The sequence below is a fragment of the Netta rufina genome (assembly GCF_964035555.1).
Source record: "Netta rufina genome assembly, chromosome: 2".
Classification (NCBI taxonomy): domain Eukaryota; kingdom Metazoa; phylum Chordata; class Aves; order Anseriformes; family Anatidae; genus Netta; species Netta rufina.
Genome location: NC_140124.1, coordinates 156,271,039 through 156,289,511, shown reverse-complemented (window position 1 = coordinate 156,289,511; position 18,473 = coordinate 156,271,039). Strand labels below are relative to the sequence as shown.

General features: G+C 39.5%; 1 protein-coding gene across 1 annotated transcript in view; it reads left to right on the top strand.

Annotated features, from left to right (window-relative positions):
- LOC311222575 (t-SNARE domain-containing protein 1-like) overlaps positions 1-18,473 on the top strand; it is a 214,867-nt gene that overhangs the window by 29,415 nt on the left and 166,979 nt on the right. The window contains exon 2 of the mRNA XM_084306942.1: positions 7,848-7,920. Coding sequence (XP_084163068.1) covers positions 7,848-7,920 — 73 coding nt within the window. The remainder of the gene's footprint in view (positions 1-7,847; positions 7,921-18,473) is intronic.

The following is an 18,473-nucleotide window of genomic DNA, read 5'->3' as shown; positions in this document are numbered from 1 at the left end:
AGTTACAGTTTACACTCGTGGGTGGGTTTGTGGTTGAGTATACAAGGATACAGGTGTATCTGTGGCTGTATGAATGCTCACCTATGTGCATGCATATATATAGTCACATACTGCTGTATTAATAACTGCTGTATTTCAATAAAATTTTGGATGTAAATTAATTTGGAGTTCAAAACCATGGTTAATAAGAACTTTTGACATGATCTTTGCTACTTCATTGTACACTTCAGCTTCCGGAATATAAAGTGCGGGTATCTGTTTAAAAACAGAAATATCGATGAGGTCCTCCATTAAGTCATCTCACATTTCCAGATCTAAAGGGTTTTGAAAGGGCAAAGTATCTCTTCCTCTCATCTGTATTATTATATTTCCCTGAGACACCAATCCAGTTCTGACCTTCAGCATGGACTTGGAACTGATAAAGTACTCATGAAAGAAAATATCTGCCCTAAACGGTTTGTGATCCCTCTGAAGGGATACTGACAGGTATAGAATATGTGGGGAATAGTGAGAGCAATGCATGTTTGCAGGCAATCTGATCTGAATACACAGCTGTGATGCTTCAGAGAAAGGGTGTAGTATAAAAGGTAGCTAAAAGATATTAACAAAATACTCACAGTAACGTGCTGTTGTTCCTGCATGCTACCTTTCACACATTTTAGGTAGTACTGCAGATAATGAGACCTATTATTAATTCAGGCTGTCAAGACATGTCTTCAAATATGGTTAGATGGCTAAGAGAGGAGCTTTCCAGGGGAACCGCCTGTCAGACCAGCTCATGCTCAGATTGCTGCTGGTGGGAAGACATGCTTGGGGTGGTAGAGAAGGTGAGTTGGAGCCCTTATGTCCAATTAATTCAAGGACATCATTAAAATAAATTGTGACCACATCTGCATCTGATGTGTGAGATGTCCATTAGGGTGGACAAGGGTAACTGAGCTGCAGTAAATACATTTAAATACCTTTTCTGCTCTTGCCAGTCCTGCAAGAAGTTGTTCCTGACTCCTCTTCAAACATGCAGCCATTTGGTCCTCCCACACACCAGCTTTACCCTCTTCACTACAGAGAAATTTGCTCAAACATTTGCACTTGGTATGGTAGGCTGAACACATCATTGGGTCATTTCTCGGGACACAAGGAGTAATATTGCTAGCTGGCTGGTTCCAGGAGCTCTGTTCATCCCTGTTGAGGTTCCCTCTGCAATGTCTTCGCCTCTGCATAATGAGCTCAAGGCAGATCACTTTCCACAGCCTCACCGTTTGGCTTTTGGTGGACAGGAGGAATGTTAACGCCACATTTCTTGAGCCCGCTGTCCCCAGGAAGATGTAGGATTAGCATGCTGAAGCTACACACAACTATTTTAATTATGTGGTGCGGTGTTACACTTCCCAAGATGACACCAACTGCTAAGACAACAAAATAGAGAGGAAGCACACACAAGTGAGCAAGAGGGAGAGAGAAACTCCCCACGCTGGCTGTTGTACAGTCCCAGAGGAGATCTAACTCAGTATGTAATCGCTGTTCTGGATAGCTTCTGCCCTCAAAACAATTTTCTGTTGGTCTGCTGTTGCTTAGGCTGAATCAGTTTGATTTATAGAATGTCATTTTTTTCTCCCCAGCCATAGACAAGAGAAAAATATTTGTTGAAAGGTTTTTGCAGCAAGATTTAGTTTTTGCCTATCTAGCATCAGAGAAGCTTGCTGACTTTTTATATGAGCTTTTTCCTTTCCCTTTTTTCCCCTAACTCTAAGAAGAGAATGGTGATAGATGCTTTGATTAGACTTGCAGCATAGTTTGGGTCAGTGATACACACATGCTGGACCACAGGATAAGAGACATCCCACAGATGGGAAAATTTATGTGGAGCATCTTAACATCTTGTTGGTAGAACATGGCAGACTCTACGAAGTGTTGGGTTTTTGTATTTCCCTTCCCTTCCCTTCCCTTCCCTTCCCTTCCCTTCCCTTCCCTTCCCTTCCCTTCCCTTCCCTTCCCTTCCCTTCCCTTCCCTTCCCTTCCCTTCCCTTCCCTTCCCTTCCCTTCCCTTCCCTTCCCTTCCCTTCCCTTCCCTTCCCTTCCCTTCCCTTCCCTTCCCTTCCCTTTTCTAACAAACACTAAGGGTTTTTGTTTTGTTTTTGGCAGCTTTTGCAAGCCAGAAATGCAGACATGAACATTATATTGCTTCTTTCAGAATCTCCTTCAGATTTATTTTATAGCCCTCCTGGCTGCTTGTTGCAGAGATGTTGGTGAGGCAGAATTGGACCTCACTAGTAAAATTCAGTACCGCCTAAATATTGAGCCAGCAATTAATTTAGATGTTAATTTGTTGTCCTGTAAAAGATGGATGGATGGTTTGTGAGCACACACACGTGCACACGTGCTAAATAGAATAGACCACTGATATTTCTGATCCCATTTTTTACACGGACCTAAGGCAAACATCCTTAGAAGCACGTGTGACTGTTCCCATGCGGACCCAAGCTGACATTGATAAAGGGTTCTGGAATCTGGCTAAGTGTGAGAGAGAAAAAATTGACAGCACATGCTCTTTTTGTATCCTTTTGCGGAGAGCATGTTTCCCCTCTCTGGTTTATTTAGTGTTGTTCTCATGGCTGGGATACAGGAGTGTCCTTAGAATACGATTAAGGTCAGGGCTGTGTTCAAAGTTTTCAGTGTCAGTAAATCTTCACCCCATTAGCTGCAAGAGTGGAAGTGGAGGCAGGTTTACTTATTTGCTGTCTTGTTGAATATCTCAGTAATGTGCATTCTGTGGGGAAATGGGCTGCTGGGATTTATGATTAGGTTGTTCCCATCTTGGGAACAATGTCTGAATTTTACAACCCAACTTGTTCCCAGATTCATTTTTTTTTTTAAATGTTGAAATTATGGTTTCACTAAAGTAAAAAATGGGAAATGTAAATTTATCTGCAAACTCATATTTCCAAAAGTTTCTGTGCAACAGTTGGAATTTCAGAATTTTTCCAAATTTCAAGTACTTTGCAGTGACATTATTCGTGTACCAACTCAGGTGAAATTACTCAAACAATCCTTTCATTTTATCCAAGTACCTTCTGTTAGGAAGTTTTGAAACAAATTTTCTCGGGCTTGAGTTAATCCTCCAGTTCTTTAGGGTCCCAAACTCTTATAATTCTCTGGTTTTCTCATCCTTGTGTCTTGTTATTTGGCACTTCTCTGTTTTCTTTTTGGTCATCTTTAGCTCTTGATATTTATTTTCATAATCTCTAACTGCACTAATGACTTTTCTTACTGTGTTTCACTCTGACATGGGCCACATAAAATCCAGTATACTAATCTGTACGTTGGATATCTCCTTTGGAAAAAACTAAAAAATATATATATATATATATTTAGATGAACAATTTACTATCTCTTGCTGCTGAATATAGGGTGTGAATTGTTGCCAAACATGAAAAGCTGGTGTTGATTAAAATACAGAAGCTCTAGCCTTGTTAGTTGGCAGGGAGGACACATTTTTGGAACAGTAGCTGGCTGTTGTACTCCGGTTTTGGTGGAGTCAAAGGGATTTATGAGGAGCTCTATTTCACTCTGAATTCTGCATATCATGTGCAAACTTGGGAAACTAATGCAATTTGATTTTTACAAACAAACTCTGATGCCTGGCAAGTTCAGAGGAACTTCATGATAGAGTTAACCTGGCAAGAAGGAATGGGAACATAGCTGCAAGGTATATGACATTATAGAAGATCTTTATTTCTAGATATTTTGTTATTTTTTATTATTATTATTATTTTTTCTTTTGTTATGCTTACATATATCAGGTGCTTGGAAACTTCACATTGCCAGGTTAAATTATTCAACAGATTCTTTGCTTCAGGTCAGATTGCTTTGTACTCTGTGCTTTACAACCACCTCTGTTTGTTTTTTTCTTAAATACAGTAGTCACATTTCTTCCTTCCTAACAACTCAAGGGCTGGTTTTAACTAATGCATATTTACTGAACAATATTTTTAAGCATTGTTACAATGTTTTGAAAGGGATCTATACGCTGCAGCAGCAGATGGCTGGTTCATTTCAAGTACCTGAATAAAAATGACAAATCTGAAACAGCACAGTTCATATACAGTATTGAATTTCCTTTCTTCTTACCTTTCCTATCATAATATCCCAGGATCAGCAGGCAGACAGCCCAGCTCCTTGCAGTTAAATTAGCTGAGGTAGACCCTGTGGGGAGTCAGTATATCATCAGATCTTTCTTAGACCAAATTGCCTGCATGGTTTATTCCAATGGAAATGCAGAGTGGGGGTACAGTTCAATATGTTACCATAGCCTCCATCTAACCAAATGTATATGCAACTAAATGTTCATGAGTTTTAGGCTGTGTTCATTTAAAGTGTTTAAAAGAAGCAGAGCAGAACAAAACAGACTAACTGAAGGGTGGAAAGAATTTTGTTTATGTTGTTTGTAACAGAAACCAAAGACTGATGTCAGTGGCAATTTATCCAAGAGAGACAAATGAGCACTCTGGGCTTTTTTCTTTTTTTTTTTTAGTATTATTTTTGTTTGATTAATTTTTCTTTAGCTGTCTTTTACTAAGCAGTTAAATGAGAGCAGAACAAAGCATTAAATTTAATTCTTGATTCTTCACATTTTAGTAAACTTTAGTTTTCTCCTCACAAATATTTTTATAAGAAACCAAACAACTCCCCCACCCAAAAAATCATAACTAATTTCTCCTTATTTCCTGGCAATGATTTAATACCACAGTGCTCAAGTGCAATCCAAGTTATTTAAACATCATTGCTTTACAAAATATTCTGCAGTATTTACAAGTTATGAATAATACCATACATAATTAAAGCTTCATTATGTTTGACAAGTGAATCAATGAAGTGCATTTTGTGATGCATAACCCAGTCTTTGTTTGAGGATTTTGTACTATTGTTTAGTTTGGTTTAGTTTAGTTCAGTGTTTTTTTCTTTATGATTTGTTTTATTATGATTTTTCAGTTTTTAATATATTTTGTTTCTCCTACTTCTTCGAATATTCAACAGTTTGGTGTATTCAGGAATTCACAACGCAACTCACAGGCTTTATTGTAAATGAATGTGATTCTATTGCACTTTATGATTAAATGTTATGCTACTTACATTCTCATAACAAACTTCAGAAGGATGTGTATTCATTTTGCTCCATTTTCTAAATTTATCCTTAAGGATTCTTAGGATTCTTTTAAAGTGGAATGGAAACAATCTGACTTTGTGGCATGATGGACTAGAGTTGCAACAGGACCCAAGCAGATAAATGAATTACCTTGTAATTAGCATTTTGGGCACTGGAGCAGGCTCCCCAGGATAGTGGTCATGGCATCAAGCTTGATGGAGTTCAAGAAGCATTGGGACAATGCTCTCAGACATAAGGTCTGATTTTTAGGTGGTCCTGTGTGGAGCCAGGGGTTGGACTTGATGATCCTTGTGGATCCCTTCCAACTTGGGATATTCTGTAATTCTAGTGTTGGGAGAAGCAATTCAGGAATACTTCCAGGGTTTCAGAAAATATCTTGGTCTTAGATCTTGTGGTAGGCATGTCTTGATGCCTCTCTGTAGTGAAGTTTTAATGGTGCTGCCTTTGTTGAGCTTGTGCATATTTTGATTTTGTAGTCCTTGATTTATCCAGCAAGTTGGTTCTGTGAATGAACTAAAGAAATCTTGTTTGCTTTGCTTTGTATGTGTTGTTTGGATTTTTATTTTATTTTATTTTATTTTATTTTATTTTATTTTATTTTATTTTATTTTATTTTATTTTATTTTATTTTATTTTTGTTATCCATCAACTTGTGAGATATTTCTAAGATTGGTACACTCTAATAGAGATTGGTTCTCTATTTTGGGTTCTCTGGTGTCTAACAGGCAAGTTTTCTTCAAACCCAGTTCTCTCCTTTTTCCATTAATATTTTAGACAACATGTTTGAGCTGCTCTGTGAGATTTGATTGCAATCTGCCAATTTTAAAGATTTTAAAGTGTTGGGGAGTGGTGGTGGGGTGTGAGAGGGTTGAAGAAAATAGGGGAAAGACAGGCCAGGAGGACATGAGACCTGGTGACAACGGACACAGAGGAGGACAAGTTAATGCCTTCTTCAGCTTCCTCTTTACTGGTAAGACTGGTCTTCAGATGTCCCTGGGTTCTGAGACTGGAGGGAAATTCTGGAGCAAGGAATACTTGTGGTGGTAGAAGGTCAGGCCAGGGAGCATTTATACAAACTGGACCTACCAAAGTCCATGGGACCTGAATAGATACAACTACAAGCATTACAGGAGCTTACCAATGTCATTGTGAGGCCACTCTTGATTACCTTTGAAGGGTGGCAATAAAGGGATGTTCCCAAGGACTGGAAGAAAGCAAATGTAACTGACTAACCTGGTAGCCTTCCACCATGTGATGATTGTCTTGGTGTGAGAGTGGAGAACAATGTTTATTGCTTATCTTGACTTTAGGGTAGAGCTTTTCAATACCAGATAGTTTTTCAGAAATTCAGAGCATCCTTGACAAGCTGGAGAAATGTTCCTTGATAAAAATCCCTTGACGTAAAGAAACTGGAAATGGCAAGTCCTGCTCATGGGGAGGAGCAACTCTAGGCACCAGTACAGACTGGGGACTGATACTATATGAAAGCGACTTTGCAGAGAAGGACCTGGGAGTCCTGGTGGGTGACAAGTTGACCTTGATCCAGCAATGCACTGTTTAAGCAAAGATGGCCAACAGAATCCTGGGCTGCATTAAGCTCAGGATCATTGCCAGCAGGTCAGAGGGGGTGCTCCTTCCCCTCTGCTGAGCACTGGTGAGATGTATCTAGAGGGCTGGGTCCAGTACAAGGCAGACATGGAGATATGCATAAACCAGGGAGCACGACATTGAGCAACTGGCTTTGATGACTCTGATAAAAGGTTGCTGGACTTACTGATTCTAGAAGTTCTTGCCAACCTCAGTGTTTCTCTGATTTTGTTATTTGTACAGCTAAACAAAATGCATCTTGCTTGAATGCCTTTTTTTGTTTTCCCCTCCTATGTTAATGTTGCCTTGCTGGTAGTGTATTTAGCAGCATCTACATTATTATGTCTATTATTGCAAGGTTAATTGTTTTTGTAAAAGCTAGTATCATAAGAAGTCAACATATGCTCACATTTGGTCTTATATATGTAAGTGTTCTGATACTAAGGAAACAAACTCTCTGGGGTTTGCTGTGTTGGAACTAGAAAAATTCTGTGTTGAATTTAGTAACTTGTTTTTTACATTTCTAAAGGTATAAATGAATCCATTTGTCAAACAGGTCCTGACTTTTTGATTTCTAAACTGTCATACCAATAAGGAGATTTCAAATTCAGTGAGTTTTTGATCAGATCTCCATCAATTTACAAATAGTATTTTACCAGGCAAATGTTATACAGAAAATGAGCTTCTTTTTAAGAATCTGCACTCCAGGATGAACGGCTTGCACCAAAAATATCTTTTTTAGAAAGAGATGGGTGTAGTGCAGTTGACTTTATTGTTGCTTTTTCACTCTTAGCACTCCACAATTCTGAAAAGCAACTGTATAATCTGATCATTCTGCTTGTTCCTTATAGAAAGTTCAAGTCAGCTGGCTGACGTAGATCCAGGAAACCATAGCTTTGTTTAAATTTTTTTTTTGGTTTACTATGGGAGCATTGTAACTTTTTCTTTTAATTCTACACAGACAATTTTTTCCTTTTTGTTTTGTTTTGCTTTGTTTTGTTTTGTTTTGTTTTTCTTTGCCACACTTGACTGCTGGACATATCTTTTATGCTTGGGTATTGCCCATTCATTGATGTTTGACTTTCTGTCTTTTCAGAGTGACATGTTGGATGTGAACCAGATCATTAAAGACCTGGCCTCCATGGTTCATGAGCAAGGAGACACAATAGGTAGGTATCACTGTTAAGGTATGGGCTTTGTTTCCCTCCTATTCCACTCCAATGTGATGTTGTGTGTCCCCTCACAAGAAATTTTTTGTTGATGCTGTGATTATTTGTTCTGTGTTTTGTGCATTTTGTACACCCAGTGATGTTTTGATCTGACAAGATGTCCTATGCAATAGAGTCCTCATATTCAGGATAGTTAGCTGGTACACTTAGCATAAAATAGATTTTGCAGTGAAATTAATTCATTCACTTTTGACTGTAACAAGGAAGCTGAAGAGATGTAGTATTAACTAGTAAGGAATTCAATTCTTCCTCTCTACCTGGAACTGTAATTAGAAAACAACAATAGTAGTAGCAGTTACTGTTATGATTATTGATGGTGGTGAAGAAAATTTAACAGCTTGCTTCTCCTAAATAGAAATTTCTATCCCGATTAATCTACCCAATTAAATCTACAGTACTCTAACAGTACTCTAACATTATGATGTATACACATACACAGTCTGAAGCTTCTGGCCATTAGCTGACCTCCTCTTGCTCTCTAGCTACCAGTGGAGGAGAACACTGTGGAGAAATCATGGGAGCGGAGGAGATGAGAGAAGCCCCTAGTATTATCTTCAACAACAGCCCATCACTGACCACCACCAATCTTTTCAAGGAGGGATAAGACATAGTAGATCTGCTCCTTTTAAATAGCCTCTGACCTTTTTCTTTCCCTGTTGCAGCTTCTGATACAGCTAAGAATGATTGGCTGTTTTTCTGTGCCTCTATTTTTTTTTTTTCTGTTTTGTATGTATGATGATACTGTGCAATTCAGCAGCAATTTCCAGTTCTGAATTTGAGAGCTGAGAGTCCTAAAGCCATGATGAGGGACCTAAACACCAGAGAAACAAGATTTGTGAGGATATTGCTAACCTACAGTGCTCTTACCTGCTCCTAGAAGTGGAATTCTTACCAGAGCTCGTGGGAGCTGGATCAAATCCTAAGGCAGCTATATGTAAATCATAAAAGAAGAAAATCTTCTCTGCTGTTTATTAATCACTCTGGATTTCTTTGCCAAGCTCATACCTTTGCAAGTTCCCATTAACATCAGATACCTCCTTTCACACTTCAGATGAGCTGGCTGCATTCCACTGAGAAACACCACACCGGTTCACAAGTGCAGAATAAAATCAAGATAATATCCCAAACCAATTCTTTATTACATTTTTTATTTTTAATGCTTGTTGAACAGCTCGTTTTTTTGTACATGTATAACTTTGGAGCCTGATTCATTTCCAAAAAGTACTTCAGATGCTAATGCCTTGAGGGACATGACAACCTACATCAGTTAGCTTCAAGATCCTATGATTCTATGACTGTGGGTGATGTAGTGACTGTGACTGTGATGTAGTGACTATGACAGTGTGGTTGATGCAGTCTACTTAGACTTCAGCAAAGCCTTTGACACGGTCTCCCACAGTATTCTCCTGTGGAAACTCGCTGCCGGTGGCCTGAACAGGTACACTCTTCTCTGGGTCAAGAACTGGCTGGAGGGAGGTGTCCAGCAGGTAGTGGTTAATGGAGTTAAGTCTATCTGGCATCCTGTTACAAGTGGTGTCTCCCAGGGGTCGGTACTGAGGTCTGTCTTGTTTAATATCTGTATCTGTAGAAGAGAAGGCTCAAGAGAGACCTCATTGCACTCCACAACTTCCTGAAGGGAGGCTGTGATGAGGAGAGGGTCGGCCTCTTCTCCCAGATAACTAATGATAGAACTCAAGGAAATGGCCACAAGTCGTGCCTGGAGAGATTTAGATTAGATATCAGGAAAAAAAAAAAATCTCTCAAAGAGTGGTCAGGTACTGGAATGGCCTGCCCAGGGAGATGGTGGAGTCACCATCTCTCGTGGTGTTCAAGAAGCGCCTGGATGAGGTGCTACGATTTACTAGCGTAATGGGTAGTATTGGTGATAGGATGATGGTTGGACTAGATGATCTTGTAGGTACTTTCCAACCCTGTGTTTCTATGATTCTATCCTTGTAAACCATTTTCTTAAGGCAGTATTTATTATTTCAAGACATTGTGCATGCATTCGAGTGGTCCCAGTATTATGTTGCCTGTGAGAAAGTTAGATTAAGTAGGGTGTTTTGGTTTTAAGCCACCATGAGTGTTTTTTCTTCTCATTTCACTGCAACGTATTTATTTGTGTAGCTTCTTCAGTATCTTTTCACTGTGGAAGCTAGTCAAGGTATCTTTCCAAACAGTTGCTGAAAGGTCCCACTGCTTATCTTTGGACATTCGTATTACACAAATATAAGTGAGACTAAGACTCAGAAGGTAAAGGGAGTTGAAACCTCCCAGTGAACATTCAGCAGCAGTGAGGATAAGGGACAGTTCTCTTGACACTTGCTTTATTTTTTTAATGCATTCCTCTCACATGCATGAAGTGAAAGTTGTGTTTGTGCTCATTTAGAAGACACAGAAGAAATATGTATCCATGAAATCTGAGGTGTATCACTTGGCAAAACACAGACAGGGCTGTAGAGCAAACCACTCTTGTTCACCCTGAGCTGGGCAGAATTAATGGGAAGAGCTTGTCTGATCTATGCATAGCACAGGAAGAATAACACATACTTCTTATAAAAACCTAAAAGTTTTGCTCCTGTGTGGGCCATTTCCTTAATGGGAATGTGCATAAAGCTCTCTAGAGTAGAAAGCAATTTCTGTCAGGCAGAGAGGAAATAGATGAAGGGAAATGCAGAGTTGGGGCAGCAAGTCTGTTATGTTTTGTTTTGTTCAAATGCCTATGTTCCTTGTCACGGCATCTTTTTGATAAGAATATTTAACAAAACATTATAGTGTCAGTGGGTACAAGCCTCAAAATCAAAACCAGATAGTGGTGTAGGTTTCCTTTGAATTAGCAGAAGGAGTCTTTTCAACACATATTTACAAGAGCTCTTGGCAAAAGGATCCCTGTGAAGCTTCATCACAAATACAGTAAATGGGCCATCTCCTTCTCCCCTAGCCAAATTCTATCTCATCCACTTTCTATCCCAGTCTCAGTCCAGCTTTCTTTAATTTCTTCGTTTACACAGGAGTAAAATGCTTATGCAAAAGCTCACCAACCCTTTTCAGCTTCTTTGGGGGACTCAAACAAGGACCCCCAAAGAGGAAACACAAAATCTGGAATGGAAGCCTACGAACAATTTTTGGGGGTACTTCAGGAGAGACTTGGCGATCTGAAGCACAAATGGCAAGATCTTTGCAACATAGTGAGGCAAAAACTTGAGGAGCATCAAAAGGCTGTCTGGAGTTGTGTTGTCTCCTCTGCTAAAGTTTACCCTCATGGTAACAAATGGTTCTTCAGCCAAAGCATCCAAGGCAAGGATTAAAGACTTAGCACCATGAGAAGTAAATTACATTGGGGATGACTGCTAGAGCAATAGTAACTCCCTTCCATGCTCACAGATGGCCACTCAACTAAACTACAAGTGCCTCAACAGCTGGAACATTCCCAATGTTTCTCACTGAATGTCATTATTTTACGAGTGCGTGCCTGTCCTTCCACTGGCCATGCTAGGATAAATAGACATAGTTCCATGAAATAGGTTTATTATCGGTGTTAGGGAGAATCCTTAAATTTCCATTTCCTCTGAAGTACATGTATGTGTCAATAACACAGTTACTAGTATTTGTATTAGTACCTGATAAAGGCATGGGTTTATTTATTCACCTCTGTAGGCTCCTTTTTGTGTTGTAACAGAGAATAAAGATGACCTGAACAAAAGCATTGCATTGCTTTTGACTGTGGCAAAAGAAAATACCGTTTTTTTTTGTTTGTTTTTGTTTGTTTGTTTGTTTTCATTGTGAAGAGCTCTTTTTCTCTCCTACCTCTGTATGGAACCTTACTAATTATACCAAAGCAAGGTGCAAGATATACATCCCTCATCTAAACTTTCCTAATTCAAATTTCACTGCTCACAGCTCCATCACATTTCTCAAAGCCACAAAGACCCACGTTGTTCTTCATAAATTTGGAACTTCTCTCATATATTTGGAACATTTTATACATTTAGAAAAGGCACATTTCTTCTGGTGTTGGACAATTTTGGAACCAACCTTCTGTCAGTGCGTCTGTAACCTCCCTAAAATGGTGAGAGACTGGCCGCCTATTTTAAGATTACAACAGCAGGGATACAGGAATTGATTTACCAGTTCTCTACTTCTCTGTCCAGGCAAAATGGGTGCAGAGTAATGTTTGCAAAGCAAATCCCACTGGCTGGAAGAAAACCCTACTGCATCAGAGAAAAGACTTTCTCTGACTTTCTTTTTCTTCCACTACTTCAGGTTTAGATCTTCATGCTAGTAATGTTTCATGTCACTCTTGAAGTTTGTGCATTTTATACTTGCAAATAATAGGGTGAAAATAGGGTGAAGCTTTAAGTGGATGCTCCCTCACTTTTGCAGACATTGTTACACAGTATCTCTCGGGCTAGAACCCACAGACCTGACAAGATAAATATAAACATGGCAGCTGGTGCTTTCCTTCAGTCTAGGAAGAACTTCATGATGGGGTCAATATATTCAGTCCTCGAGCAATGCTAGTGTTTGCTGACATACCACGTTGTCAGTTATTGCTTGATGATAATAATAAACCTCCTTCAACGTAAGTATATTTGCATGAATGCAAATTCCAAAAACTTTGGAACCTTCTGAGCTTTTGAATGGTGATTTGTGTGTGTGTGTGTGGTTTTTTTGTTTGTTTGTTTTTTTCCCCTTTCTTTTTGCTCAGTTTTGTTGCTTGTTTTACCATTATTGCCTTGGTGACCTGAAGGCTAGTTTAACACGTAGACACTGTCAAGAGTCAAGAGGTCATCTTTGCATATATGTTCTGCAGTCTGACTGCCTGAATGACATGACAAAGAGTCTGTTGTCAAAAGCACTAACGCAAGCCAAGTAGGGAAATTATTCAACTGGATCCTTAACTAAACTCTCCTGAGTTATGTGTCTCGGTTGGGACATCTGCAGAAAATGAACACATCTTGAGAGTGGTCCCTGAATGCCTGAATGTAACAACTCTAATATCTACGTTGTTGAAAGCGATCTGCAAAGTCTCTCATTTGGTTAAGTCTCCTAAGTGATCTCAGAGGAGACCATTATGTGAATGAGTACATTTATGTTCTTATTGGTTCCTGATGAATTGGGAAATCTCTCAGCTGTCTTGCTTTCAGTCATTTGTGGCAGCACAGAGTTATGTGTTGGTACAGAGCACAGCCCATGCAGTGGGGTATTTCTGAATCAGGGACTTCACATGAAATAAACTCTTCCCATTTCTTCAAAGAAACCTCCAGTTTCCTTGTGCATCCTGGGTATACCTCCTGTTCTGTTATCAGTCTAATGAAGGTTTCATGTAAACCACCCCAAATGCTAAAATTCCATAGTATTGTTACCCTTAATTGACTTGTGGGCAATAATCCTAAGGGCACGGTGCTTTGTATACTGCTGTTCTTGCTCTCTGGACTGCAGTATAATCATCTCCACTATCACTATCACAAGTCCTTGAATTTGGATGCCTCTGAAGAGCCTGTAAAGTGCTCTGTTTCATGTTATGCACAGGTTGTTGTCCATTGCTACAAATGAATTTCTAGAATCAGGGGTGGGCTAGCATGACCTTCTCTGACCAACTCATTTAGCTCAGGATAATGGCAGCATAAAAACTGCGATGAGCTTTTGTGCTTCTTTCCTGTTTCTGCTCTCTGTGAGCGTGAGGTTTTTTTCTCTTCCCTTGTGTGTGGACTTTTACATTCGGCTTTATTGCAGACTGCTAGTAAGACAGCACATGCTGGCTTATAAGGGAAAGAATAATGGGTAACTCTAGATTTGTAAATTTACTAACGCCTAAAGATTTGTCTGCTGCTCTGTGTTTGACCTTCGTAATGTGATTGGGCTGGTGTGCTTGCAGTTAATGAGCCAGCTAATTTTGTAAAAGAAACAAGGCTCTTCCTTTTATGAGGTTTATTGACACCAGCAGGATTGTTCTCACACCAAATTATCCAAAGTCATTTTGGGGAAGTTGGAACTGCTGTGCTCTCAATTTCTAGAAACCTTGTGATCAATCAGTAAATGTCATACAGCTGGAAGCTGCCCACGTGGTTGGTTTCTTTCTGCTGGCAGTTGTCATACTCTACTACAGAGAGTTTGGGAGGTCATGGTGTGAGTAGGTCAAGTAAGCCAAACAAGCCATGTAAAGCAAAAGTGGTCAAACAAGTTGTAAATATCAGCGATTTTACGTTGTAAGTAAAATATATGACTTTCTGAGATAGCAAGCAGAAAAAAAGGTGTCTTTTTTTCTACGAATCAACCCCCACAACGTCCTTATTTGTTCCCATGACATACCCAGATGAACACTTATTTGATCAGTTGACTGAGTTGTAGCACTTGATATCTTATGTGCCCAGCTATGTGATTGGAGAGGAGTGTTGTATTAATTGTAGACAAAAGTGGACTTTTCAATAATGCTTACTGCAAATGAAATTAAGGTATTTATCTAAACTATGTCAATGCATGAGCTAGATTTGAAGAACCAAAAATATAAATAGTTTGATTTTCCTTCCTTCCTTGTCATTTTAAATGAATATTTTTTATTGCAGATTGAAATAATATTTTCTTTAATTTGTTTTAACAAACTAAAAAAAAAAAAAAAAAAAAAGTTTTGAAGTTAATCCCAAGGGGAAAAAAAAAGAGTGTACTACAAAAGAGTAACTAGAATTTCTCAATCACAGATAGATTGTGTGCTCTTTTTCTCTTTAAATTAATTCTAGAGATTATTATTTTGGAAGAAAAAAAAGAAAATATGACAAAAGAAAATCAATAAATTTTCCTAGAATCATATAATGGTTTGGGTTGGAAGGGACATTAAGCCCATCCAATTCCAACCCCCCTGCCATGGGCAGGGACACCTCCCACCAGCCCAGGCTGCCCAAAGCCCCATCCAGCCTGACCTTGAACACCTCCAAGGATGGGGCATCCGCAGCTTCTGTGGGCAGCATCTACCAGTGCCTCACCACCCTCACAGTAAATAATTTCTTCTGAATATCTAATCTAAATCTATATATTTTTTAGTTTAAAGCCATTACTCCTTGAAAAGTCATTACTTCTTAAAGCCATGACTCCTTTTTCTCACAAAAGAATTGTGTTTATTGAAATGTTTTTGAATCAGAAAAAAAAATATATAAGAAATGTGAATTTATTCCATTGCCATTATATAATATCGTGGCATGTTCAAATTTTGAGGAATTAAAACTAAAAAGCTTTCTGAGAGCATCATATGGGAACCTTGGATATCTCTAATAGCTGAGGGTGTGCACACAGGCAATGAGGACCAGGCCATACCGTGCACCTCCACGAAACTGTTCAAGAGCTCTCTTCTCTTGGGAAATACCAGTTGTTTGGGACCACTTGTTTCTCTATAAGAAAGAAAATAAATCAGTTTTCATGTACTAAAGTGGTAATATTTCTGCACTCTGCCCTTTACCACAGAGCAAATGACATGAGGTACCTTACTCCCTGGTAGGGCGTGCTATTTTCCAGTGGATTAATGAAGGAAGACATCTGAATTTTAAATCCCTGGAAGATGCATCCTGGCAAGCATGGTAAACCGCTGGCAGGGCAATACCATTTTGTCAGTGCATACATATGTAGCAGATACTTGACATTTCCAAGATGCATTTCAAGGACAGTATAAATCACTCAGGAGCTGAAGCGCTCTAAATTTATGCTGGTGTTCGGTCATTGCCTCGTGGCCACTTATTTTCATTCAGACTAGAGCTTTGGTCTGTTGGCTGAGGAAAACCAGCAGGAAGAGCTGGTTATGACATTTTTGGGGAGTTTAAACAGTGTCTCCAGGCCTGCATGGAAAACTAGGGTGAGCAGTTGTTGCTTTAGTCCTTACCTCCAGGGGTTGTGGTGTGTCACCGTGTGGGAGAATTAGAGCTCTGCTAAAATCAAATGGAAAGCTAGGTACTACCTGCTTTTGTTGAAGCAATAACCACAGCTCCTGATGACTCATGGAGCTGCAAATTGTGTTTCACTGCACCAATCTAAGCCAACGTGACCCATTTAGCCCTGGCTTAGCAAACAGGAGAGATTATTTTACAAATCCTCTCGTGTGCTGAATTTGTAACTTGACATATACACAGAAGATTGCAAATGTCTAACCCTAAGTCATTTTAAACTTCACTCTGGAAGAACTGCCATCGTTTTCCTTCCCCTTAACATCCGCAGTCATGCCTGTAGAAAGCCCGAGGGTGTTTTCTTCATGGAATGAGACTCGCTTAAAACTCTCCATGTACGTGGCAATTAGAACAGGCAAAATTATTTTTCATGCTGACAACAATTTTACCCCAAACTTGGCTTTTAATTAAGAAAGAAACCTCTACATGTTACCAAAATATTCCTTTTTTTTTTAGTGTGCTTCTCAGTATGTTGTATTAATTATTTTTAGTCAGAAATTACAGTGATAAAACAGTGTTAAGCTTATTAGAGTGCTAAAAATAAAAGCGTACTGTGAAACCTGAAGGGGCCCGTTTTGGTTATTGCCAAATGGGAGCATTTTGAAATTCTCATTCACAAGCTCACTTCCCTGTCTTTCAAGCAGCTCTACTGAAAATGCTGCCTTGTGAAACCAGTCCATTGTTACCAGTATAAAGACAGGGGTCATATGGGTGATTTCCCGACACATTTGGACAAAACCCCATTCCAGCCACTGTCACTCCAGTAATTTCACGTATAAGACTCTTGCTGGTCATTAGCAGGGGGGTGATCTCAAAAGACAGGAAAATAGGTAGGGTTGAAAGAGACTTCTGGGGATCATCATGATTTCTGTCTCTGCGTGACAAGTCTGTCATAAAATCATATCAAGTTACATCTAAAAGCTTGTTAGCTCTGCTGCCTTCATTATTCCTACTGAAAGGAGGTAGGATTTAGGCTGGAAAATTAGAAATCTCTTCCTAATTCCCAGGTGTATTTGTTTGCAACAACCATCTGCTTCGGTGCAGGCCTGTCCCTCAGTTTAATAAAATGGTGATCGCATCGCTTTATGGTTTGTGTTTGTTTCCAAAATGTACTGTAATTATAAATGTGTCATCACAGAATGAAGACGGGAAATCGCTAGGGGATTCAGGGCACTGAGACCCTTTGGAAAATCCCTGACATGGGACTAGGTTATCTCACCTTTTTGGGAGCAAATTCGCTGTCCTTTTGTGCCAAAAACAATGGAGAAAGGAAAAGCTAGACCCTTCCAGCAGATGTTCCAGTCTACCTAAGATCCTAATGCCCCTTTGGAAATGCATGCTTCTCCATCCCCAGCCAGGGTACGTGTGAGAGAAGCCTGGAAGTAATCACAGTGAAGCTGTGAGCCATCTCTGGCATACGCACTGAAGAAGTGCTGAGTGGCACGTTTATCCTTGATTTATTGATATGGCCTGCCTACTTCCTTGTGATTTGACCCAAATTCTCATTCCCTCTTGCTTTCCTGCATAAATCTGCAGAAATACCTAGTTACATCGTGTTACATATTTATGTCTCATTTTTATAAAGCTTTGCTTGTTTGTTTGTTGTTGCCTTCTCTCAGCACTGCAAATTGTTACTGTGAAAATTTAAATGGGAATTTTGTTTATTCCAAAGCTGGCATTCTCCTCTGAGGAGAGAAAGTGAGAAGAAACAGTGCCACCAGGGTCCAGTCTCCTCCTGTAACATCACATCAACTTATGTAGGACTTGTAGCAAATGCCCATACTACTTGTGGAAGCCTGTACTGTGCAAAACATAGATGGTGTTGGCAAAACATGATGCATAACACATGATTAACCCATTCCACGCAGTGCTGAGGGATTGTGGTGTTATGTCATTGAACGGTCAGGGTCTGAATTTCAATTGATGCAAACTGGTGTTGTCCCAGCGTTTAGTTCTTATGATCTTCTGGAGAAGACATGAAAATGTGTTTTGGCAAAACCAGTCTGGTTAATTTGCATCCTCTACTCATGGTTAGCTATACAAGTAAACATTTGTCACCAGCTAGGTAGCTAAGAATTTGTCACACTGAGTGGGTGACAAGTTATTCTAGCTGATACATCCTCTGTTTGTTAAGTGCATATTGAACATACTAACCCTTTTGGTTTCTCTGCCTTGTACCTTGCAGTTTCCAAACCCAGAGAGGGCCATACAGGCAGTGCTGGAATTTGCAATGTAGCTTGTAGTTGCCAATTACACAGCAGTGCATGCAAACGCAGAAAGGAAGCACTCCCCTGTCCTACAGAACTAATCTAGCCCATAAATCTACTGCTTCTAAGCTATTCCTCAATCCTACAAAGAAAACATCAAATGTCCCTCTCCTACTACTCCTATAAAATATGTAGAATGATCCCCTACGGATTCATGGGTCAACCTCAGTTTCTGGCTGGAAAGACCCCGAGGGCAGTCCCGGAGTTAGGACATCTATTCTTTTTGAACAGGATCATTAAACCAATTAATTATGATAGCACTGGTTGATATGTGGTACATCCTGCTGCTATGTGCAGT